General features: G+C 37.6%; 1 protein-coding gene across 1 annotated transcript in view; it reads right to left on the bottom strand.

The window, feature by feature from the left end:
* The window catches only part of OLA1 (Obg like ATPase 1), a 177,338-nt gene that overhangs the window by 120,875 nt on the left and 30,500 nt on the right, over positions 1 to 25,963 (bottom strand). The window contains exon 4 of the mRNA XM_003791508.3: positions 24,281 to 24,408. Coding sequence (XP_003791556.1) covers positions 24,281 to 24,408 — 128 coding nt within the window. The remainder of the gene's footprint in view (positions 1 to 24,280; positions 24,409 to 25,963) is intronic.

The raw sequence follows: 25,963 nt of genomic DNA, 5'->3' as shown, positions 1-25,963 counted from the left end.
AAGGTCAAAATATTATTAAATCATAATATTAAGATATTATTTGTCTTTTTTCATAGGGTTGACATTTGCAGTCAATGCTGCAAACTATTGCACCAATTATACCCTTTAATTGGTGTAATATCTGTACCAAATATTAAATATTATGGTACAAAAGTAATGATAGAAAAAATGCTAGTATCTTAGCATGACTCAAGGTAGTACTCGAGTCATTATAGTCTTCACCATTAACAACAACCAAAAAAAACTCCTTTCACTTAAGAAAGTCTTTGATGAGTAAGAGTTACAAGTTTTATATCTCAACCCTATGGTACACATCTTTTTAATATGCTGGGTGAGGAAATACAAGTATGCCTAAAACACTTGTGTTGCATACCAAAATATGGTTGTCAAAGAAAAGCATTTGAATTGCAAGCTAACCAGGTACTTTTTGTGGAACACCATTTTTACTTTAAAGAACAACTGATGGGCGGAGCCTGTGGCTCAGAGGAGTAAGACGCCAGCCCCATATGTCGGAGGTGGCGGGTTCAAACCCAGCCCTGGCCAAAAACTGCAAAAAAAAAAAAAAGAAAAGAAAAAGAACAACTGACATTCAAGTTATGGTTATTTATCTTCAGTATCTAGCAGCCATTTTATTGTTAATTATAAAATCAGTCATTCAATTATAAATTAGAATTTTTGATAACTTGTATCTGTTACATTTAAAGACATTTGTTATAAGATCTGCATCACTCACCAAGAATCAACATTTTCCAAATGGCCAAATAGGTTTTAAAAAGAGTCATTCAAAGTACAAGATAGATAAGGGACTCTAATGTAATGGAGTACATAATACTCCTGGCTATCATTGCAGATTTCACATTCCAATTAACTTTTAAGCCACTATTATTTGTCAAAATTTGATGTATCAAGGAAGAATATCTACAATTATCCAACCACATCAGTGTGAGGCCAGATTTTCTTCACATACCTCAACCAAAACGACATATTGTGATAACATAGCTGTTTAAGAAAATAAGGCAATGCCTTCTATTATGCTAGACATGTAATGAGATTTACAAAAATAAAAAAAAATTCCCATCTGTCCCATTAAATATTTTTGTTTTAGAAAATATAATTTTTTTAAATACATAAACATATTATGGGTTTGTAATTGTTATTTTAAAATAAATTAATGAGATTAGCTTCTATTCTGCATTTAGTATAGGCATTATGAAAAATGACATGGAAATAAAAGATCAGGTGCAGTGGCTCAAACCTGTAATCCCAGCACTTTAGGAGGCTGAGGTAGAAGCCCAGGAGTTCAAGGCTACAGTGAGCTATAATTGCACTATTGCACTCCAGCCTAGGCAACAGAATGAGACTCTGTCTCAAAAAAAAACAAAAAAGTTACACATGGATTTTTGACTTGAGTGGGAGGCTGGTGTCCCTAACCCTCTCGTTGTTCTAGGGTCAACTGTACAAAAATGTGTACATATTTTTACAGAAACCAGGTGTAAGTATACTATCTGAGAAGACATTAACTTTGTCTCCTTTTCTATATTTCATAATAAAGTATTACCCAACAAGTCATAAGTCATTTACTGAAAAAAACATAGTGTTGTCTACAACATAATGATCCTTCTATGTAAATACGCAGTATAAACCTTCTCTCTGCAAGTAAAATAGCCAGTCTCCCAATGCTCCTCAAGTAAAATGAAGCAAACTATTAAATTTGCATCTATGAATTACAATTTGGCAAAGGCAGGCAGACAAGAAGAACCCAAAGGATTAAAATTAAAATTATAGCCTAGTCTTAATTTATATCAAAATAGACTTATAAAGATTAACCAAAAACATCCTACCAATTACAGCAAACAGGGTACAAACCATCACACTATTAAATCTCAGGGTGTTCTCTCCCTAACAACTGTCTAGTTTTAAGAACAGTTCTATTCTCATAGTTTCTCTAGCTGTTTCTGTATGATGGTCCCCCAGTTCCTCCACTTTACTCTTGAAAGGGTAGTTACTATGTTACTTTATTTCATTGAGATATATACACTTTAAGATGTTTACTATATACATTATATAATTTTGTATTCACCATTGGTTAAATAGAGCAGAGCAATTTCTACAAAAAGCAAATTCAAAAAAAAAAAAATCCTTTTGGCAATCAACATGGTATTGTGTAGCAACAGCTCCTAAGAGAGAAATGTATCCTTTGAATCACTATTTTCTCTCCAATAAATATTCTGAAGAAAGTAATTCAATAAAAGCAAAAAGACACATGGATAAAGTCACTGACTGAAGAGTTATCTATAATAGCAAAATAACCGAAAACATCCATCTGTGCAATATTTAGAGAATGGCAAATTACAGACTATTGATACAATGAAATATCATTCTATCATTGAACAGTAATATTAAAGCTATTCTAAAATAAGAAAGATGCTTTATGATATTAATAAAAATACCTTTAAGAAACAAACAGAATACTAGGAAAAGATACAGGTTTTGTTAAAAATCTTGATTCTGCTACTTAGTAGCTGTATAATTTTGGAAAAGTTTTTTTAAACTCCTTAAGACTGTTTCCTGCTGGGTACAGTGGCTCACCCCGTAACCCTAGCACTCTGGGAGGCTGAGGTGGGTGGATTGCCTGAGCTCGGGAGTTCCTGACCAGCTTGAGCCAGGGTGAGACCTTGTCTCTAAAAGTAGCCAGGCGTTGTGGTGGGCATCTGTAGTCCCAGCTACTTGGGAGGCTGGGGCCAGGGGATTACTTGAGCCCAAGAGTTTGAGATCACTGTGAACTATGATGCCACCGCACTCTACAGAGGGCGACAAAAGTGAGACTCTGTCTCACAAAAAAAGAAAAAGATAAGACTCAATTTCCTCAGCTTTCAAACCAGGGTAATATCTAATTCACAGGAGCCTAAAAGAATCAACTTATATCACTATAAAATTTCTGGCCTCCTAATTCAAGGAATTCTCCTCCCCCTCCCTATTACTCAGCTGATTCTCTTCCTATCACTGCAAGCACAAGTATATAAACATCAGGTAGTACCTAAAATGGCGTTACAGTGAAAAGATTAGGGAGCTACATTTAAAACTATCACCTACAGCAAATTTCTTTAGGGGTTATATTTTCACTTCTTTAAAAATAGACATCAACCCTTGGTGTAACTGTAACCCTTAATATAACACTATTTTAATTACTTTGAAAATTAAGAGTTCTTTCCTAGACAAAATTTTTGCCCACAATACACAAATCAGCCTACATGTACAAAAAGGGGGAAAAAAACAAGTTAGGAAAATGATGAACTGCATCCAGTCCCTTGTACTTTCACACCTAGTGTTTTATTAATACACATATTTGAAGAGTAAATTTGGTTGGGGATGAATAAGAACCCTATTCCCCAAAAATCCATAAAATAATGTATGTATATAATCCCTAATTTTTGGATCTGTTCATCTGGAAACCTGGAATGTAAGAGAAGAAATTCACAGCTGAACTGAATATAAGATAGATACAGTTGTCCCTTTCATCTTAGAGACCCAGAAAGAGAAACAAGACCATGTTTCCCTGACCCAAATCCTTACCTGTGAAAAGTACAAAATATCTAATGCTCTGGCAGCTCAGTGAGCTTTTCCTGAGGTCCTATGGCAAGAGCTGAATCAATCAAGGACAGGACAGCCAGTTAGCACTCCTTCTACCCTCTTATGGAGGGAGGAAGGACAGCAGAGACAGAGTGGGGTAGGAAGAAAAGATGGACCAGACAAGAAGACATCATGGCCCTAAACAACAAATTCCAGGCTCATGGCCAGTTCATAAAGAGAAAACTTTTAATTCTGAAGGACCAGTGCTAGTTCACGGCAGACAGTCCTTAGAGCCTTACAGCCCTACTCCCCTACAGCCCTACCTTTCTTTCAACCGCCAGAGCTAGCAAGTGGCATTCCCAAGTCATAAGATCAAAATTGTAAGTCACTGATGTAGGAAAACTACATCTGGTATGCAATTGGTAGTTTTAAGTATCAATGTAAAATTTGCAAAAGGAAAACACAAGCACTCATCTGATTTTATTCATGCTAGTTAAGTATAATAATGAATACACTGGTTTTCAAAATCAACTCAGTCTCAATAGATACACTTTTAACTTATAATGACAGTGTTATGACAATTAAGAAAAATTAAGTTCAAAATCTGGTGCTAAGTTGGGCACAGTGGCACACACTTGTAGTCCCAGCTACTCAGGAGGTTGACGTGGGAGGATTACCAGAGCCCAGGAGTTCAATGCCAGCCTGGGCAAACACAGCAGGAGCCGATCTCTTAAAAACAAAAAAAATTTTTTTTAAATACCAAAACCTGATGCTTAAAGATCAAGAGACTTTCCAGGACCTTAGAATTTGCTCTCATATTCCTGAGTAATTTCAACTACATGACAGAAAAGTTTTGAAAAGAAGCCATACCGTTAGTTGGCTATTTGGAGCAGAGGACAGGAAAGAAGACCTCTAAAATATGTCAGAAAGAACATTCAAGGAAAAAATAACAATCAACCACCTAAATATAAGACCACCATGAATATAAAGATATGCTCAAGCAATTTAATTGTAAATAGCTAGTAGATTAAATAGCTACATACAATATTACGATGCAAAGTAGAAAAAAGTGTTTCCTACTGCTGCAATATTTTCCACAGTAAACAGAAGTTAATTATTAGAATGCATTGTATATGGAGATGAGAACCGCTGCATAATTACTTAACCCATTGAAAGTATACTAAAGAAACAAAGAAAAACATATGTTTTGAGGCCAGATTGTTTACCACAATCCAATACTAGATTAATTTAATAAATACTGCCAAGAAAGAAAATTACAGGACCCAAGGAAAAAACTCCATTATTTTTGAATACAATCAAAGACAGCTTTATATTGGCAATTTGTGTCTAGGCAAAAATGTGTGACTCATTTAAAACTTTTAAATGATATGCTTATGGGGCAGAGGGAAGGTGGGCTCTTGAAAACAGTAATTTATGTTCATGGTAATTAAAGGTGATTTATAAGACCTATAAACAACACCTAACTTAACCTGGGGGGGGGGTGGAGGTATTAAATGAAGGCATTTTTACCTTCTCATTTAGTTCAATAAAGTTGTAGTGCCTTGAGGGCTACAATTCCATATAAACTAAAAAGGCAACTTATAAACTATTTTTTCCATCAGTGCCACCTTCATCTCTTTTTAGCCAAACACCAGCAACAAAACTAAAGGCGCTTTCTGGAATCTTACTGTTAAAGCTCTAAGTAATTTAGACATACAAATTCAAGCAGATACAGAGGGACAGTAATATAAAACAGAATGAAGACAAGTCTGTCTTTAATAACAAAAAAGGAAAGGATAAGGATTTTTATTTTTCCTAGCCAAAAATTCTAACCTTTTGCACAGAAATCATCTACATAAATTGATCTTAGTTGTATCTCCATAGGAACTTACTTATCTGACCAGCTTAAAAGGGGCAAAAGAAGTGAAATCAGTCAGGAGGCAGGGAGAGAAACAAGTATTTTCTAAGAAATGTAAAACTGCATAGATGTTTTTCTTCAGATTATTATGGGGTTACATACAATTTGGTTACATAGTCTGCTTATATAAGGTTAAAGTCCAAGTTGCAGTTGTGTCCTCCACCCAGAAATAAAAACAAGTGACATCAAAATTAGACAGTACAGCTAACAGTACTCCAAAAACTGACAGGCTCTATTTACTAGACCTTTTTAAGGAAAATAATCATTGACAGGTAAATTATGGGCTAAAAAGACTTAGTTTAATATCACAAATATCATTATGGGAGAAAACAAAGTTGACCCTTGAACAACACAAGTTTGAACTGTGCAGGTCCACTTATGTGTAGCTTTTCTTCAGGTAGACACGGCTCAAAAACACAGTATTAGCTGGATATAAAACCCATTACATAGAAGGCTGACTTTTCCTTATGCAAATTTCATAGGGCCAACTGCAGGGCTTGAGTATCCCTAGATTTGGGTATATACAAGCAGTCCTGGAACCAATTTCCCACATGTATGAAGAGAAAATTATAATGCATTTCTATGTTCCAAAATTGGTTTGCTTTATTTAGATTTGCAAAGGACATTAAGAATCATAAATACAGTTATCTCTGATGGATGCCACTCATGAATTTATAAGAACAGCAAAAAATAGGTGTTATCGCTGAGAGAAGGATGAGTAGAAAATACTAGTCAACCATCATCACTTGGCACTACTGAAATTAATGAGCCAGAAAATCACAAGTAAATATTATGTTATATATCTTCAAGATTATTTGAAAATGATGCAAACCAGTTAGTATTAAATTTGAAAAGGTCAAACGTCTACTGTAATGCCCATATTTCTACTGTTCCTTAATTTCTTTGCCCCAAAAAGGAAAAAAAATGTGAATTTTCCTCCCTGGCTTTTGAACCTCTGAAAAAACATAGCTCTCTAACCAGCTACATGAAACACAATACAGCAATTATCTTTGCTATTCATGACTCTCCTCCTCCCACATCAAAAGAATATAGGGGCCAGGCATGGAAGATTATGCCTATAATCCCAGCACTTTGGGAGGTTGAGGCAGGAGGATGGATGGCTTAAGGCCAGGAGTTTGAGACCGGCCTGGACAACATAGAGAGACTCTATCTCTACAAAAAAAATAAAAATAAAAATTAGCCAGGCATGGTGGCCCACATCTGTAGCCCCAACTATTTGGAAGGCTGAAACAAGAAGACTGTGTGAACCCTGGCATTGGAGGTTACGGTGAGCTATGATCGGGCTACACTGCACTCCAGCCTGAGCAACAGAAACAGACCTGTCTCTTAAAAAAATATATATAGGGGTTGACGTGCCCAAGAAGTTTCAAAACTGAATCCAGTGTTACAGCCTTAATATGGTCACCCACATCAACTTGCCACACCACAGATGCAAAGGAGCATACAACAGTTAAGACCAAAAATTTAAAAAGCAGAAAGTAGGCTATAGATTCCTCTCCTCTCTTCCAAGCTTCTTCAACAAACCTGAGGTTCACAAGTGTTACTACCAGCATACGGTTTGCTCACACTGTATCCGTACTCCCTCCTCTAGACACATTCATCATCACCCTCCACACAAAACTTCTCACCTATTCCCTTAGCCAGGCTCTTTTCTCAGGGATTTGAAAGATTGGGACAATAATGTTAATGTATTAGAACATCAAATAAATGAGAAATACATGAAAACTGCAGTAAAATTATTAAAAACACTACCATTAACTCTTTACCTAAGTCTAAGTCATTCAAGCCTCTCCCTTCCTTTCCATTCTAAACCCTCTAACTTGGACTGTTCAATGTTCTCACTCATCATCTCTCTTACAGTATTCCTCCAATCTAATATATTTCCTTAAATGCTTATGAGGCTATGCACTTTCCTGTGTAAAAATTATTACTACATCCCACTACTTACTAAAACAAGTGTGTATTTTTATCTTAGTATCTACACAACCTGACCCAGACCACCTCTAGAACTTCTATCCCTTCTTTGATATTTTGTATCACTAATTTTATATACCATTAATTTAGCACTTATCACATGCTGTTTTTCATATCCTAGACCTACATAATTTCCAATTTCCTTTCTAGGTAGATAAAAGGGCCCAAGAATCCTGGGGCAAAGTAGGTTTCCTGGGCACACAGAATAGGCAAGTTAGGCTAAGCTACCAAGGAAGCACTATAAACTCCAAAGAAGTAAAGAGAGATTAAAAGTAGAGGTGGACAGTTTTGGGGAGGGGGAAGAATGAGTAATGGGTAAAATGAATACTACTTGGGTTATGAGAACATTCACAACTCTGACTCACGCATTACAAAAGCAATCCATGTAACCAAAAACATTTGTACCCCCATAGTAGTTTGAAATTAAATGTATCGGCCTGGCGCCTATAGCTCAACTGGCTAAGGCGCCAGCCACGTACACCTAAGGTGGCGGGTTCGAATCCCCAGCCCGGACCCGCCAAAACAACAATGACGGCTGCAACCAAAAAATGGCCGGGCGTTGTGGCAGGCGCCTGTGGTCCCAGCTACTTGGGAGGCGGAGGCAGGAGACTGGCTTGAGCCCAGGAGTTGGAGGTTGCTGTGAGCTGTAATGCCACGGCACTCTACCCAGAGGGACAGCTTGAGGCTCTGTCTCAAAAAAAAAAAAAAAAAAGAAAGAAAGAAATTAAATGTATCAATTAGTACTTTTTTTAAAAAAAGAAGTGGAGTTAAAAGAGACACTATTGCTAGCTGGGTACAAGTGGACCTCAAACTCTTTTTTTTTTTCCTTTTGGAAACAGAGTCTTACCTCATTGCCCTTGGTGGAGTGCCGTAGTGTCACAGCTCACAGCAACCTCAAATTCTTGGGCTCAAGTGAGTCTCCTGCCTCAGCCTCCCCAGCAGCTGGGACTACAGGCACCTGCCACAATGCCTGGCTATTTTTTGTTACAGTTGTCATTGTTGGTTAGCTGGTCCAGGCCAGGTTCGAACCTGCCAACTTCAGTGTGTGTGGCCAGTGCTGTAACCACTGTGCTACGGGTGCCAAGCCAGATCTCAAACTCTTAAATAATAATATTGGTTCATTGTCCCTTCCCATTTGGCCAGAGTGAGGCTGTAAAAAGGGCAGATCCTGGGATTTTCCAAAAGAGAGAAATAAACTGACGTAATCATAAACTGATAGATTTTTAAAGCAGCAACTTCACTTGAGATCAATCCTTCATGCATGTTTGAAAAGGTTTCTGTGTAGCAATGTTCACTCCAGGACTGTTAATAAATTACCTCAGAAGACAATTATAAGAAAATATTAACCAGTGGTATATCCACGTAATAAAATCGATATAGCTGCTGAAAAATAGTAAAGGAAAAAGGAAAGATGAACAAAGTAATGGTAAAATTCAATCATCAGTGAAGTATGTATAGGTCCACTCCACTTACGGAAAAAATTTATAGTAAGATATATTTAGAGAATAAAAGACATTTGGAGGCATATGCTCTAAAACTATTGACAATGGGTATCTTTGAAATATAGGATTTCACTTTCTGCAATATCAGTATCATATTTTAATTATTGAAAATGAATGCTATATGATATACATGTGCAAACAGAAGAAAACAAGCCAGACAAGGTGGCCCAAGCTTCTAACCTCACTCTCTAGAAGGCCAAGGCAGGAGGATCATTTGAGATGGAGAATTTAAGACCAGCCTGAACAAGAGCAAGACCCCATTTCTAATAAAAATAGAAAAAATTAGCTGGGCATGGTGGTGTGCCAGTAGTACCACCTATTCAGGAGATTGAGGCAGAAGGATTGCCTGAACTCAGGAGCTGGAGACTGCAGTGAGCCACAATGTCAAGCTAGCATGACAGAGAAAAAGTCTGTCACAAAAGGGGCGGGGGAGAAGAAAAATATATATCTTTTCTGATTTTAAAAACAAAGAAAAGCAGGTATTTCTGGAGACTGGGAAGAAGGGAAACATGAAATTTTATTGTAAACTTTAGTTACTTCCTATTTTGTTTAAAATAAGCATATATGATTTCAAATTTTTATATAATACAATAACACAAAAATACAATTTTTTATGTAACAGCATCTGTTTAGTCATTTATGATCAAAAGGAGTATGAAACTGATAAAAGCAAAAAAATTCTATACTTATAAGTTATGAAGGAAAGGGGTGTAAATACATAATTAAATTACAATTTTACAGTATTAAAGAACGACCCTCATTTATTCTAAAGCACAAGATTTTGTACCTAAATTGCATATAATTCAATCTATTACAAGGGAATGCTTTTTGTTATCAAGTAGATGACTGCTGATTATATCTCAGACAACAGTGGGCTGGCATGACTCGCATGGGTTTCCTTTTGCTTTGACAAATCAACAAAAGAACTTTGTTTAGGCAATTTTGTACAGTGCACATTAAAACTGGTATAAAGACAATAAAATTGCTAAGAATCTTTTTTAAAGGTTGTGCTTCTTTATCATCATTATTATACTTGAAAAAGAAAAGGCCAGATGAAATGAAATACTGAATTCTCAAGATGTTCTCTCCATCTTTGACATCTTCCAAAGCCCACCTTAGATTAGAAAGCCACTTTCTGGCTCTACCTGGCAGAGGACACATAAGGCCCCCTCTCATGATCTTGGAGTAGGAGGAAGATAGATAATATGCCCTCACCAAAAATACACATAATAGGAAGAGATAGGTGCACACAAAGATATTAATTTGTTACTAGAATAAAGAGCTATAAGGGCACCACTCCCCTCCCCCCAGCCCTCCCTCCTCCTCCCAATGAACACATGTTCAAATACATGCATACACACGTTCACTACACTAAGGTTTCTTAGAAGTACTGCTTTATGGTAGAACAGAGCATGCAAACAAAAAACTATGGAAAAAAATCAATGAAGTAACTTCTCCAACAGAACCCATTAATTTAGTTATCTGAGAGTAAACTTTTTTTTTTTGAGACAGGAACCTCTAGCTGTCCCCCTGGGTAGAGTTCTGTGGCATCACAGCTCACAGCAACCTCCAACTCCTGGGCTCAAGCGAGTCTCCTGCCTCAGCCTCCCGAGTAGCTGGGACCACAGGTGCCCACAATGCCCAGCTATTTTTCGTGCAGCCGTCATTGTTGTTTGGCGGGCCCGGGCTGGATTCGAACCCGCCACCTTGGGTGTATGTGGCTGGCGCCTTAGCCACTTGAGCCACAGGCGCCGAGCCAAGAGAGAGTAAACTTCTTAACTAAATTATCCTGCTAGAACCATCATAATTAGCCTACCTTAAAAATTTATTTATTTATTTATTTATTTTTGGAGACAGTCTCACTTTGTCACTCTTGATAGAGTGCCATGGCATCACAGCTCACAGCAACCTCAAACTCTTGGGCTCAAGTGATCTTCTTGCAGAAGGGAGGGCAGGGGAACCCCAGATGGGCATTCTCTTAGCAAAGCTTTGCCTGTTTATCTGGGAAGAGACCCTTTCTCTGTAGGAATTTATTGCAATACTTCTATAGCCCAAACCCAAGAAGTGGTCGTTGTAGCTGGAAGACGGCCAAGGAAAACCTGAGCTATTTTTGTCTCACCACATTTCTTAAGCTGTATCTTTCCAATTTTTATGGATAGAAAAATTTTATTTCCGTAAGCATATTTTTATTCCCAGTACTTTACTCTTCTGTTTATATCATTCCTTTTCCAGGAATGATATAGCATTCCTTCCCAGATCTCAGTTATGATACTAATTAGAGTTTATTTAAAATTAAAAAATAGGTATTATTTCAACATGTCAGTATGAAGAATTGAAATATTTTACTTTTTTTGTATTGTCTTTGAAATCTGGTATGTATTTTACTATTAATACTTAGAGCAAATCTGCATTTGGATTAGCCACATTTCAAGTCTTTCATAGTACCTAATAGCATGGGCTAGTGCCTACAGCAGGCGTCCTCAAACTATGGCCCTTGGGCCACATGAGGCCCGCCAGGTGTTTTTGCCTTCATTGCCTGTCCTGCTTAGCAGCCGACTCTTCCCAGGGCCCACAGTCGGCCCTCCAATGGTCTGAGGGACAGTGAACTGGCCCCCTGTTTAAAAAGCTTGAGGACCCCTAGCCTACAGAGTCGACAGCCCAGCTGTGTGTTCTATGCATAAAAAAAATTAGAAAGAGATACATGAACTCATAGATAGATTTCTCAAGAACTGGGATATAGGGAGAAATGGGTGAGTCTAAGTTTTCATTTTAGATTATTGGCTTTTAAAAAAGTGAATATGTATTATTCATTTTTTAAAACATGAGGAGTTTTCTACATTGTAAATACAAGTTTTAGATACACATCAAAGATTCAAATAAAATTCTCAGGGGTTCTACATTAAAACAATGAGAGAATGAGAGCATAACTTTGGCTTAGAATGTTGTGATAACAGGAGTTAATCAATAATGTTTTTCTAAAATGTTTGGTTTTTGGCTTGGGTGCAGTATCTCACATCTGTAATCTTAGCAATTTGAAATCCTACATTTCAAAGATACCAACCAAGGTGGGGGCATTGCTTGAGGACCAGATTTCTGGCCCAGCCTGAGCAGCAAGACCTCATCTCTACCAAAAAAAAAAAAAAAAAAATAGAAAAATAAGCTAAAGTGTGGTGGTGCACAACTGTAGTCCCAGCTTGGGAGGCTCATCCAGGAGGATTGCTTCAGTTTGAGGTTGCAGGGAGTTATGACCAACTAGGGTGCAGTCAAGCCCAGGCAATAGAGTAAGACTGTACCTCAAAAAAAATTTTTATGGCTGTGCTTGGTGGCTCATGACTGTAATTCTAGCACTCTGGGAGGCTGAGGCGGGTGGATTGCCTGAGCTCAGGAGTTGGAGACCAGCCTGAGCAAGAGTGGGACTTTGTCTCTAAAAATAACTGGGCCTTTCTTCCCTTCTCTCTTTCTATCTCTTTCCCTTCCCTCCTTCCTTTCTTTCTTTTTCAAGGTCTCTGGGCTACAGTGCAGTGGTGTCATCATAGTTCACTATAACCTCAAAGCGTTGGGCTCAAGTGATCCTCCTGCCTTAGCCTTCTGAGTACCTGGAACTACAGATGTGCACCATCATACCTGGCTAATTTTTTAAATTTTTCTTTTCTTTTTTTTTTTTTTTAGAGAAAGGGTCTTGCTATGTTGCCCAGGCTGGTCTTGAACTGCTGGCCTAAAGTGCTCCTCCCAGCTTGGCCTACAAGAGTTCTGAGATTATAGGTTTGAGCCACAGCACCTGGCCTATTTCTTTCTTTTCTTTCCTCTTCCTTCCCCTTTTCCTTTTCTCTTTTATCTCTTTTTTTTTTTCTTGTTTTCTCATTTTGTCTCTTTCTTTTCTTCCTTTTTCTCCTTTTTTCTTTCTTTCTTCTTTCCTTTCTCCTTTCCATTTTTCCTTTTTGCTTTGAAATAATATTTCAATTATACTAAATATATTATTAAAACTGATTTTGCATATTTCTCCCTTTTTAAATGTGGCTATCAGAAAATTTTAAATTACATACAGAGTTTACATTTATGGATCCTATTGATTCTAGTAGTCAGGGCTGGTGTGAAGGCTTACAGTGCAGATTTTAGAGTCGGATTTGTCTTACTGAGTACTGCTCTACCACAGCCATGCCTCACTTAACAATGGGGACACATTCTGAGAAATGAGTCCTTACGTGATATGGTCATTGTGCAAACATCATGGAGTGTACTTACAGAAACCTAGATGGTATATGGTACAGCCTACTGCTCCTGGCTACAAACCTGTACAGCATGTGACTATACTGAATATTACAGGTAACTGTAACACATGGCAGGTATTTGTATATCTAAACATAGAAAAGGTAAAAACACAATCTTAAAGATAAAAAATGGCACATCCGTATAGGGCATTTACCCCGATTGGAGCCTGCAGGACTGGAAGTTGCTCTAAGTGAGTCATGAGTGAATGTCAATGTCTAGGGCATTACTACTTACAACTCTACATTTTATAAATGCTGTATACTTAGGCTACACTAATTTCATTTATTTTTAGTATTTCTTTATTCAATAATAAATTAACTACTATATTATACATGTACCAGAATGTAACTTGTACTCCCTAATTCTATTAAAATTTTTAAAAGGAAAAGTAAAATAAAGATTATATAAATAAACGTTAGCGTACTATAACTTCATAATTTTTTAACTTTTTGACTCTTTTATAGTAATACTTAGCTTAAAACACCAACACATTGTATAGTTGTACAAAAATGTTTTATTTCTTTATATTCTTATTCTATAATGGTTTTTTGTTGTTGTTGTTTGTTTTTGTTTTTGCTTTTCAGTGAGACAGAGTCCGCCTTTGTCTCCTAGGCTAGAGTGCAGTGATGTAATCATAGCTCAAAGCAACCTCAAACTCCTGGGCTCAAGCAATCCTCCTGCCTCAGCCTCCTGAATACCTGGGACTACAGGCACTTGCCACCACGCCTAAACCATAATTTTTCTCCTATTTTAAAAAATTATTTTCTCATTTTTAAACTTTTTTACTAAAAACCGAGGCACAAACACAGACATTAGCCTAAACCTTCACAGGGTCAGGATCATCAATAGCATTATCTTCCTCCTCCACATCCTGTCCCACTGGAAGGTTTTCAGGGGCAATAACACACACAGAGCTGTCATCTCCTATAACAGCAACACCTTCAGGAACACCTCCTAAGGAACTCAGCTGAGACTGTTTTACAGTTAACTGTTTTTAAGTAGAAAAAGTACACTCTAAAAGAACAACAAAAGTATAGAAGTTGAAATTCACACAAATTCACAGGCTGAAAATTTACTATAACAAGTAACTAGCACATAGAATTCAGGGAGAAAAAAACCCCAGAATAATGTATTCTTTACTCCATCACCACCACCACTTTAATAACTGTATGTAGTTATAAAGTATATAACTAACTATATATTTTATAATTAACTGTTCTATATATCAGAACCTCCTATGTGTTTCTAAATTGATACGAAAACCATCTCCTAGCTCAGAAAGCAGAACTCTTGTTCTAGCCTACAAGATAATATCTCTAAGCACCTGTTGACAAATTTTAACAAATTTTATCTATAAATAGGCTGACAGTAGGTACCACCATACTGCCAAGAACATTACTGCAAAGGTACTTCCTTAAAATAACACACAAATGCCTTAGTTTCCTATTGAAATGTTAACTTTAAAACATCTAACAACTTGAACAGTTACCTTAGAAATAAAAATAATGTAACCGTAACATTCCTAAACATTTGTACCCCCATATTAATCTGGGGGAAAAAAACCCTCTAATGTCAGTTTTTAAAAACTAAAGATTCAGTTACATCGACAGTCTCATCATGTCCAAAGCTTTAAAACATCTAACAATAGAAAGTTATATTGCTTCCAAAAATTGGAAGTCACACTGGCTCACTAAACCCTAGAAAAAGAATTAATCATTTTTATAAATGAGACACCTGTTTTCAGAGGAGTTACTCCATGTATGAATTTAAAAAGGATTTGCTTCCTATCATACAGTTGCTGTTTCCTTATCCTGTATTTAATCTTCGGCAGGCAGTCTTATCTGAGAACTCTGTAGATTGGTGAGGAAAGAAAAACCTATCTTTAAATCCTTTCCCTTCTTCACAAAATCTCTCAAATTTACTTTTCTCCTCAAATACTATTCACAGTTTTCTGTAATCCAGCCCTTATTACTTTCTCCATGAAATACTACAAAAACTTCCTGGCTATTCATTCTGCCCCAAATTTCTTCCCAATCAAATTCATATGTTAATATATAATTGCTTCTAGCAACTACAACTTTCTTATCTAAGGGATAAAAATCCTGAGTATCAGCCTCAAACTAGATACAATCCAAATTTCTAACTTAACAAAATTATAAATTATCAATACCAATATACATAAAAATAGAGATGAATTACACAGACATTATGTTGAGAGAAAACAGGAGTCACACAAACATTAAGAGTACATTTATATGAAATTTAAGAATAAACAAAATTAACTGATGATACAAATCAGAATAGTGATTACTCTAGGAAAGGTGACAGACATGTTCTGTATCTTGACCTACTTGGTGATTACACAGTGTAAACATGTATACAGATGCATGCTGACGTCGCTTCACGTTTGTGCTTTTTATGCACCTAACATATTTATTTTATACCTCAATAAAAAGCAAAGGGAAATAAATTAGAACAGTTGTGAATCTTCACTTGATCTTAGGGAGGACAAAATCTTCCTAAGTACAAAAGTAGAAGAAATCAAAGAAAAAGACTGAAAAAATATTTTCAACAAAGATGACACATATAATTAATATATACCTATGCAACTGTATTGCATAAAGAAACTCTAGAATACAAATCAGTAAACTAAGCGTTGCAACAGACATGCACACACAGAGAACATGCAACAAAATATGTGCTGTCTGACTCATTACAAAAAAGGATTTCCCAATGCTTGCTCTAGAAGAAAATATAAGAAACTAAAAAATGTTATCATTTATGAAGACAAAACAGAGGAATCAGAACGTGGGCAGGAATAAGATTTCTCAATGTATATCCCATGAACGCAAGTTACCTATTCCAATGTATGGCCTATCTAAAACCATTCAGAAATAAACATTTTTAAAAGTTGATATCCCAATAAAAATAGAGAGGGAGATCTGAATGTATCTGACATAATCCTAAATGGATGTATACCTTCTACCTAGCGATTCCACTTCTAGGCATATCTTTTAGAGAAATACCCAGACATGTACAAAAAGAGTCTGTATAAGAAAATTCTATTGGCTCGGTGCCTGTAGCTCCACTGGCTAAGGCACCAGCCACATACACCAGAGCTTATGGGTTTGAATCTTGGGCCTGCCAAACAACGACAACTACAACCAAAAAACAGCCGGGCATTGTGGCGGGTGCCTGTAGTCCCAACTACTTGGGAGGCTGAGGCAAGAGAATTGCTTAAGCTCAGGAGTTGGAGGTTGCTGTAAGTTGTGACACCATGGCACTCTACCTAGGGCAACAGTTTGAGGCTCTGTCTAAAAAAAAAAGAAAAGAAAGAAAGAAAGAAAGTTCTATTAGCAAGATTGCCTATAATGTTTTTAAAAGTCTGAAATAAATGCACAGAAACAGGAGCAGTCCAACTCTGGAATTGCTTACGATGGACAATGACGTAGTAGTTAAAAAACAATGAAGGATGAAATAAGCCAGTACAAAAAGACAAATATTAGGATTCCACTTATAGGAAGTACAGAGTAGTCAAGTTCACAGAGATAGTAAATGGTGGTGGCCAGAGCTGGGAGAAAAGGAAATAGGGATTCAGAGTTTAATAGGTGGAGAGTTTCAGTTTAGCATAATGATAAAGTTCTATACTGGTGGTTATACAACAATGTGAATCTACTTAATACCACAGAACTTTATACTTAAAAACAGTTAAAGTGGGCCAGGCATGTCATCTAACACCTATAATCCCAACACTTGGGAGACCAAGGCAGGTGGATTGCCTGAGCTCACAAGTTCCAGATCAACCTGAGCAAGAGTGAGACTCCAGCTCTAAAAAGAAAGAAAGAGAAAAAAAAAATAGCTGCGCACAGTGGCAGGCGCCTATAGTCCCAGCTACCTGGGAGACTGAGGCAAGAGAATCACCTGAACCCGAGTTCGAGGTTGCTGTGAGCTAAGATGCCACAGCACTCTACCAAGGGTGACCAAGTGAGACTGTCTAAATAAATAAATAAATAAAGTGGTAAATTTTATGTTATAAATATGTTGCCATAATTTTTTTAAATTTAGCCAGGGCACAATGGCTCATATCTGTAATCCTGGCACTTTGGGAGGTAGAGTCAGGTAGATCACTTGAGCTCAGGAGTTTCAGAAGAAGGAGTCTGAGACCATCCTGAGCAAGAATGAGACCTCATCTCTACTAAAAGTAGAAAAATTAAAGCCAGGCATATGGCTCATGCCTATAATCCTAGCACTCTGAGAGACCAAGGCAGATGGATTGCCTGAGCTCACAGGTTTGAGACCAGCCTGAGCCAGAGTGAGACCTCATCTCTGAAATTAGCTGGGTATTGTGGCAGGTGCCTATAGTCCCAGCTACATGGGAGGCTGAGGCAAAAGAAATGCTTAAGCCCAAAAGTTTGAGTTTGTTGTGAGTTACGACACTATGGCACTCTCCCAAGGGTGACAACAAAACAAAACAAAATAACAGTAGAAAAATTAGCTTACCCGGGCATTGTGATGGGCACCTGTTGTCCCAGGTACTCCAGAGGCTGAAGCAAGAGGATCGCTTGAGCCCAAGAGTTTGAGGTTGCTGTGAGCTATCATGCCATGGTACTCTACCAAGGGTGACAGGTAATTAAATAAATAAATAAATAACTTCAAAATAATTCTGTAAGGTAGGACAGTATTACTCTGGATAAAAATCTTATTAAACAAATTTTATAATCTTTAGATATATAGTACACAAATTTTGAAAAATAGCTTCCTGCACCTACCCTTGACATACGTGTCTGGATTAGTAAGTAACCCCTTTGTTTTAAGTATGTGTACATCAGCCAATTTAAATAATACAGAGGAGGAAGAGTTAAGAGAAATAAGAAATGACAAAGGATTGCAATTAAAGTATTCAACAACAGTTATTACAATCTTTTGGTTATCTCTCAAGGGTGCATTTCCAAATATTACCCCAAAAACAATAAACTACTTCTTCTGTTCTCAATGTCATATTTGAGTGAAGTGAACTTTTTTTTTTTTTTTTTAGACAGAGCCTCAAGCTGTCCCCCTAGGTAGAGCGCTGTAGCATCACAGCTCACAGCAATCTCCAACTCCTGGGCTTAAGCAAGTCTCCTGCCTCAGCCTCCCAAGTAGCTGGGACCACAGGTGCCCGCCACAACACCCGGCTATTTTTTGGTTGCAGCCATCATTGTTGTTTGGCGGGCCCAGGCTGGATTCGAACCCGCCACTTTAGGTGTATGTGGCTGACACCTTAGCCACTTGAGCCACAGGTGCCGAGCTGAAGTCAACTTTTCTACATTGAATAATATATTTTTGTTGTTGTTGTTGCAGTTTGGCCGAGGCTGTGTTCGAACCTGCCACCCTTGGTATATGGGGCCAATGCCCTACCCACTAAGCCACAGGTACCACCCAACAATGAATAATATTAAAAAAAAATCAATCACAGCTAGACTCCTTGGAAGAAGAGTTAAGAATATGCCTTTCTAAAATTTGACCTTGCTAGAAAAGATATTCTAAAAAAGTCAAGCTCTTGACCTATAATCCCAGTACTTGGGAAGCCAAGGCAGGTGGACTGCCTAAGCTCACAAGTTCGAGACCAGCCTGAGCAAGAGCGAGACCCTGTCTCTAAAAAATAGACAGGTGTTGTGGTGGGCGCCTCTAGTCCCAGCTACTTGGAAGGCTGAGGCAAGAGAACAGCTTGAACTCAAGAGTTTGAGGTTGCTGTGAGCTAGGACACGATGGCACTCTACCAAGGGTGACCAAGAGAGACTCTGTCTCAAGGAAAGAAAAAAAGTCAAGCTCAGATATCTCATTAAATATTAAATTATAATAAACAGAAAAATAAATAAATGTAAATACTTTAAAAAAGAATTTTAGTTATCTTTTCATTATAAATTATAATAAATTGTTTGGTTTCATTTTTTGGCCATGATGGTACATTTTGTTTGTGTTACTAAGTCAAAAAAGGTACATTCTTTTTTCTTACTCTTTTTAAAAAACCAACATAATTGGCTTGGTGCCTGTGGCTCAAGTGGCTAAGGCGCCAGCCACATACACCTAAGGTGGTGGGTTCAAATCCAGCCTGGGCTCACCAAACAACAATGACGGCTGCAACCAAAAAATAGCTGGACATTGTGGTGGGCGCCCGTGGTCCCAGCTACTCAGGAGGCTGAGGCAGGAGACTCGCTTGAGCCCAGGAATTGGAGGTTGCTATGAGCTGTGATGTCACAGCACTCTACCCAGGGGGACAGCTTGAGGCTCTGTCTCCAAAAAAATAAAATAAAATCAACATAATTTAAGTGTACCGTAGAGGTATAACTATAGGTTCAACTGTGCTGTGAGATAAAAAAGGTTGAAAAACACTGTATTCTAACAATTTCTCTGTCTCTATCCCCACCTCAACTCTCCATTTAAAACCCTCTATATTCAAGCCATTAGAGATGGGAATCTTAAATACGTAGAACATGTGGCATCCCCAAGTAAATCCTTGCTCTCTTTTCCATTGTTCCTACTCACCATACATTCTTTTTTTTTTTTTATTAAATCATTGCTGTGTATATTAATGCAGTCATGGGGTACAATGTGCTGGTTTTATATACAATTTGAAATATTTTCATCAAACTGCTTAACATAGCCTTCATGGCATTTTCTTAGTTGTTGTGTTAAGACATTTACATTCTACATTTAGTAAGTTTCACATGTACCCTTGTAAGATGCACCATAGGTGTGGTCCCACCAACAACCCTCCCTCCACCCATCCTCCGCCCTCCCCTTCCCTCCCTTTCCCCTTTCCCCATATTCTTAGGCTATAATTGGGTTATAGCTTTCATATGAAAGCATTCTATCCACATGGACAGTTCTTACGGCAGCAGGTTCCTTTCTACCACAGGGCCTTGAAACGAGCCATTTACTCTTACTCAATCTTTTCTTTCCTTCCTTTGCCAACGTAGCTCTTACTCAACTCTTACCCATCAGGATAACCTTTACCTCCTCAAGGTAATACCACACTGTCACATACACATACTCTTCCTCTTATTTATACACAATTGGAAAAGGACATCTAATGTTTATGTGACTATTTATTCAATGTTTGTGTCCTCCACTGGATTATATATAAGCTTATGAGAGCAAGAGTCATATTTGCTTTTATTCACCATTATGTCCCTCAGCATCTAGCCCACTTATAAAAGGTACTCCATAAATAAGTGTCAAATGAATAAGAGTTATCTACCAAAGCAAATCCATCAAAATAAATATTTGCATTCTAAACAAGAGTAAATTTTTGAAACAATGTATATTTTTATATATTTCTAATAAGGAATGGAAGCCATTAAAGAGAGAAAAGGTTCGTTTTTAACAATTCATCAAATTAATGGAGAAGAAGCATAACATTAATTAAAATTCAGTAATAAACCAAAACTTCCCCTTAATAATTTTTCTAGCCTTCAACTTCTGGAAGTCCTAAGAGAAAGCTGAAAGTGCCCTAAATGCTCTTAATAACATATCATCACCTCTTTATTCTCCTTCCTGAACAGTTTTAAACCAAATATCTAAAAGAAAAGTGGAGAAATTAAAAGATAAAAGTTTTTAAAAATTCTGGTTATAACTGTATCATCTTATATTCTATGCCTTATACAATAATATATATTTCATCAATTCTAAGATGCATATTTTCACACTGACATCTCTGAAATCCATTGCTATAAGAAACCATATAGTATCCAACTTAACTGGCTTTTTTTCCCTTTCTTAACAACGGTATCTTTAGCCTGAATGGAATACAGTAAAGTATGTATGCTCCTTACATTTTCTCCCCCAAAGGTTAGAAAAACATAGCAGATGATTACGTAAGAAACAATAAAACCAAAGACTTTTTTTGTAGAGACAGAGTTTCACTTTATTGCCCTCGGTACAGTGCCAAGGCATCACACAGCTCACAGCAACCTCCAACTACTGGGCCCAGGCAATTCTCTTGCCTCAGCCTCCCGAGTAGCTGAGACTACAGGCGCCTGCCACAATGCCTGGCTATTTTTTTGTTGCAGTTTGGCCAGGGCCAGGTTTGAACCCTCTGCCCTTGGTATATGGGGCCAGGGCCCTACTTGCTGAGCCACAGGGACCACTCAACCAAAGACACTTTTATTACTAACATTTATTAGTGGTTTCAGGACACTAATCCTGAAATGCTAAAGTGCTCCAACTCTGAATATTCCCAGTCAAACACAAAGCATCCCTCCCTAACTACACAACCTCCTTATACCCAGCATACCTGCTCTAAAGCCTCATCAGGAAATCGGATCTATGAGCTTTTCATTTTTCAATCCTCTCCTATTTTTGTCCCTACTCTATATTATGCTCTTTTTCACTCATTAGCTCATTAACACTCAAATCTTAAGCTCTCCTACCCCCCATCCTTCTTCCACATTTACCCTATCAATTCTATTTTCTGATAAAAACTATCCAGATGTCCTAGGTACAAAAAAGTCAAAACATTGTCCCAATCTGAATTCATCATCTCTTTCTCAACACTTGCTGCTCTTTCTGTATTTAACAAGTCAGTGAATGGCATCATGATTCATTCAACTGACCCAGTCCAGAAACCCAGAAGTCTACTTGATAATTCCCTCTCTTTGAAACCCTCACATTAATCACAAAAACCTGTGAAAAGACAAACTGTCAGGAAAACCCAGAGGTTCTTGCCAATGCCCAGGCTTTAGGTTAACATTTCTCTACATAACAGAACTCCAACCCCCCACACAACCTCTTTCTTTGCCTACACTACAAACACCCCAGAAGGTCTCTCCATACCTTCACTCAAGATGAAGTCACCTAGATCAATGATTCTCAAATTACCTGTGGTGGGTTTTTTTTTTCGAGACAGAGCCTCAAGCTGTCCCCCTGGGTAGAGTGCCCTGGCATCACAGCTCACAGCAACCTCCAACTCCTGGGCGCAAGAGAGTCTCCTGCCTCCGCCTCCCAAGTAGCTGGGACCACAGGTGCCCACCACAACACCTGGCTATTTTTTGGTTGCAGCCGTCATTGTTGTTTTGGCGGCCCAGGCTGGATTCTAACCCGCACCTTAGGTGTATGTGGCTGGCGCCTTAGCCACTTGAGCCACAGGCGCTGAGCCCTGTGGGGGGGTTTTATAAGCTACAATAAAAAGGAATTACTAGGCAAATGAATTTTTTAAAAAGACAAAAAATACTATCACAACTTTTTTACTATTTAGTTCATATTAGTCAATCAAATTGTTATAAAATTTTCTAAATGCTCACTATCAATTGCTATAGTTATCTAGTTGAAAACAAATAACAAAAGCCCCTAAGCAGACCACAGCTGGCACCTAGGTCTAACTTTTCCTTATTTGCGTTAATTTGCTCATTATAATACTATTCTATAAAGTACAATCTTGCACTGAGCCTTAACTTAAACCTTCCTAATTTGCAAAGAATTGCTATGTTAATAGCTCATTTTGATAGCCAAAAGAACCCAAACTAACCCACAGTTCTACCTGTTTTCTCTCTACTTTATATTCTTTTCTCCTTAAGAACTAGCTGATGTAGAGAGGACACAGTGGCTCACACCTGTAATGCCAGCTACACAGGAGGCTGAGGTGGGAGAACTGCTTGAGAACAGGAGTTTGAGATTAGCCTGGGCAGGAAAGCAAAATAAATCCATCTCAAAAAAAAAAAGAAGAAGAAAGAAAAAAACATTAGCGAGGCATGGTGGCACACGCCTGTATTTCCACTGAGACAGGAAGATTCCTTGAGCCCAGGAGTTTGAAGGTACAGTGAGCTATGATAGTGCTACTGCATTCCAGTGTGGGCAACACAGAGAAACCCTGTCTCTAAAAAATAAATAAAACTTTTTAAAAACAAAATAAATTTAAAAACTTTGTTTTGGCTCCACTCCCATAGATCAGTGGTTAGGGTGCCAGTCACATACACCGAGGCTGGGGGAGTCGAACAGTGCCCAGGCCTGCTAAACAACAATGACAACTGCAACAAAAAAATAGCCAGACATTGTGGACGCCTGTAATCCCAGCTACTTGGGAGTCTGAGGCAAGAGAATCACTTGAACCCGGGACTATAAGGTTGCTGTGAGCTGTGATGCCAAGGCACTCTACCAAAGGCAACAAAATGAGACTGTCTCAAAAAACAAACAAATAAACAGACAAAAAAAAAACCCCAAACTTTAAAAAAAAATAAAACTAATCTATACTTTATTCCTAATCCTTTCATCTCTGACAGATAACCTGCATGACTTTCTTTCCTATGACATGATTATTATAGAATCCCCTTCTCTACCAATTCTGCCTTCTTAACACATGGAAAAACAAGAATATGGAAAAGTTCTATATATATGTATGTGCATGTGTGTGTGTGTGTGTGTGTATACATATACACTTTTTTTTCTTTAGAGACAGAGAGTCTCACTTTCTCGCCCTCAATAGAATGCCATGGCGTCACAGCTCCCAGCAACCTTCTGCTCTTGGGCTTAGGAGATTCTCTTGCCTCAGCCTCCCGAGCAGCTGTGACTATAGGCACCTGGCACAACAACTGGCTATTTTTTGTTGTTGTTGTTGCAAGTTTTGGCCGGGGCCAGGTTTGAACCCAGCACCTTCGGTATATGGGGCTGGCACCCTACTCACTGAGCCATAGGTGCCACCCAGAAAAGCTCTATATTTTAATTCAAAAAAAAATTTGAAATACCCTTATAATCAACAAAATTTGTCCTAAATAGAAACATTCATCAATGTTTCTCTAATCCAGAAAAGGAGATAAAATTCAATTAGAATATAATAGCAACACAGCATATACTTGCTATGCAATAAACCTTCATGTACAGAGATAATACTAAGTAAGTAACATTAAAGTCACAAATCTACAAACAAACCCACTATTCATCTGGTGAAGCAAAAGCAATCTTCTATCAATCAGTCATTTCTAATTTTATTTCTGCAATAATGGAAAGAAAACACTGATCTTAATGAAATCAATGACTAAACAACTGTACTTACGTGTTAGATGAAAGATTCCATCACAAGCACTAATATGAGATAAAAAAGCGTTTCCCAGGCCCTGCCCATTGTGAGCTCCTTTCACAAGACCAGCAATATCCACTACATTTAGAAAGGCAGGAATTTTACTGAAAAACAAAAGATGGTTTTATTATAAAATACTACTAAGAACCTGTTCATTAATCAAATGAATTTCCCAAACATTTCACATAATTAGTTCCTTTTTTAGAATACCATTTACAACAATGATTTGATAAATTATCATCTCTCACAAAAACAAAAATAAGAAATAACCTTTTTATGTTTCAGAGATAGGGTCTTGCTCTGTCACCAAGCTATAGTGAAATGGTATGCTAATAGCTCACTGCAGCTTCCAACTCCTGGGCTCAAGCGATCCTCCTACCTTTGCCTCCCAAGTAGCTAGGACTACCGGGGCACACCACCAAGTCTAGCTAATTTTTTTTTTCATAGAGACAGCATCTCCCTACGTTGACTGAGCTGGACTTGAACGCCTATTCTCAAGGCAATCCTCTCATCCCAGGCCTTCCAAAGTGTTGGGATTATAGGCAGTAGCTACCATGCCTGGCCTAAGAAATAACTTTTTAATATACGAGAACTTTCTGACCTGGGAAAATGAAGGAGAAAACTAAAGCAGAATAGATGCATTTACTATCTCTGAAATTAAAATTCATATGATTAATTGTACTATAAAGTTCTATTGACACATTTACTGAAGTGATCCTCATAAAATGATGTGCCAGGCACTAGACTAAGTACTTTATATACATTGTCTCAAAACAAACTCTAAAAGTTGGGTGCTATTTATTAAATCCACTTTACAGATAAGGAATCTGTGCTCCATAGAAGTTAAGAAATCTATTGCATACTGGATCAGTCAGATAGTAGTGACAAAATTGGAATTCAAACACATAAAGTTTGGGTTTGCATTTAATCACATATAGGTATAGCAAAAAAATGCACGTAATGATGAAAATCAGTTATCAGCATAAGTAATAACCTAGTTGTTCTAACAGCCATCAAGTTAGACATATGTACAAAATAAACTTCGCTTTGTTAAGCAAAGGCACTGTTAATTTAGGAAAATCAGTGTTATGTAAAAATGAAGATTTAAGCTATGAGCAAATAAAAGCTACTTTGAATATCTTATGACAAAGGTATATGACCTAACTTACCTCCCTGTCAATTTTCAAGAACATTCAATTTTCAGAATGAATGAACTTCACTACCTGATAAAATACAACATCAAAGTTCCACAAAAGACTTCTCTATAATCTACACAGATAATGAGTCCTTTCAAAATAATTGTTCTAAGAATAAGCATTACAGATAGAAATTACATGATCATTGTTATCACCAAATCCACTAAAAACACATAACTGTGGTTAGCAGTTGTTGATGGATATTGTGTGTGTCTTCCCAGCATCCACTTCTCCTTCTCTTAGTACCTATACTGTTTTTCCTTTGAGTCATCATATCTTCTCAGTGTAACTCTAGAAGTCAGGCATGTAGACTGGGCTTGAACTAAGCAGTTTTATCTCATCCTTATGCCAATCAATAATTCTAGGATCTGGCTCAGCGCCTGTGGTTCAAGTGGCTAAGGCGCCAGCCACATACACCTAAGGTGGCAGGTTCAAATCCAGCCCAGGCCTGCCAAACAATAAC

This window comes from Otolemur garnettii, unplaced genomic scaffold (assembly GCF_000181295.1).
Source record: "Otolemur garnettii isolate 467f Iridium unplaced genomic scaffold, OtoGar3 scaffold00048, whole genome shotgun sequence".
Taxonomy (NCBI): Eukaryota; Metazoa; Chordata; class Mammalia; order Primates; family Galagidae; genus Otolemur; species Otolemur garnettii.
Note: the sequence above shows the minus strand (reverse complement) of the source record. Positions and strands in the feature narration are given on the sequence as shown.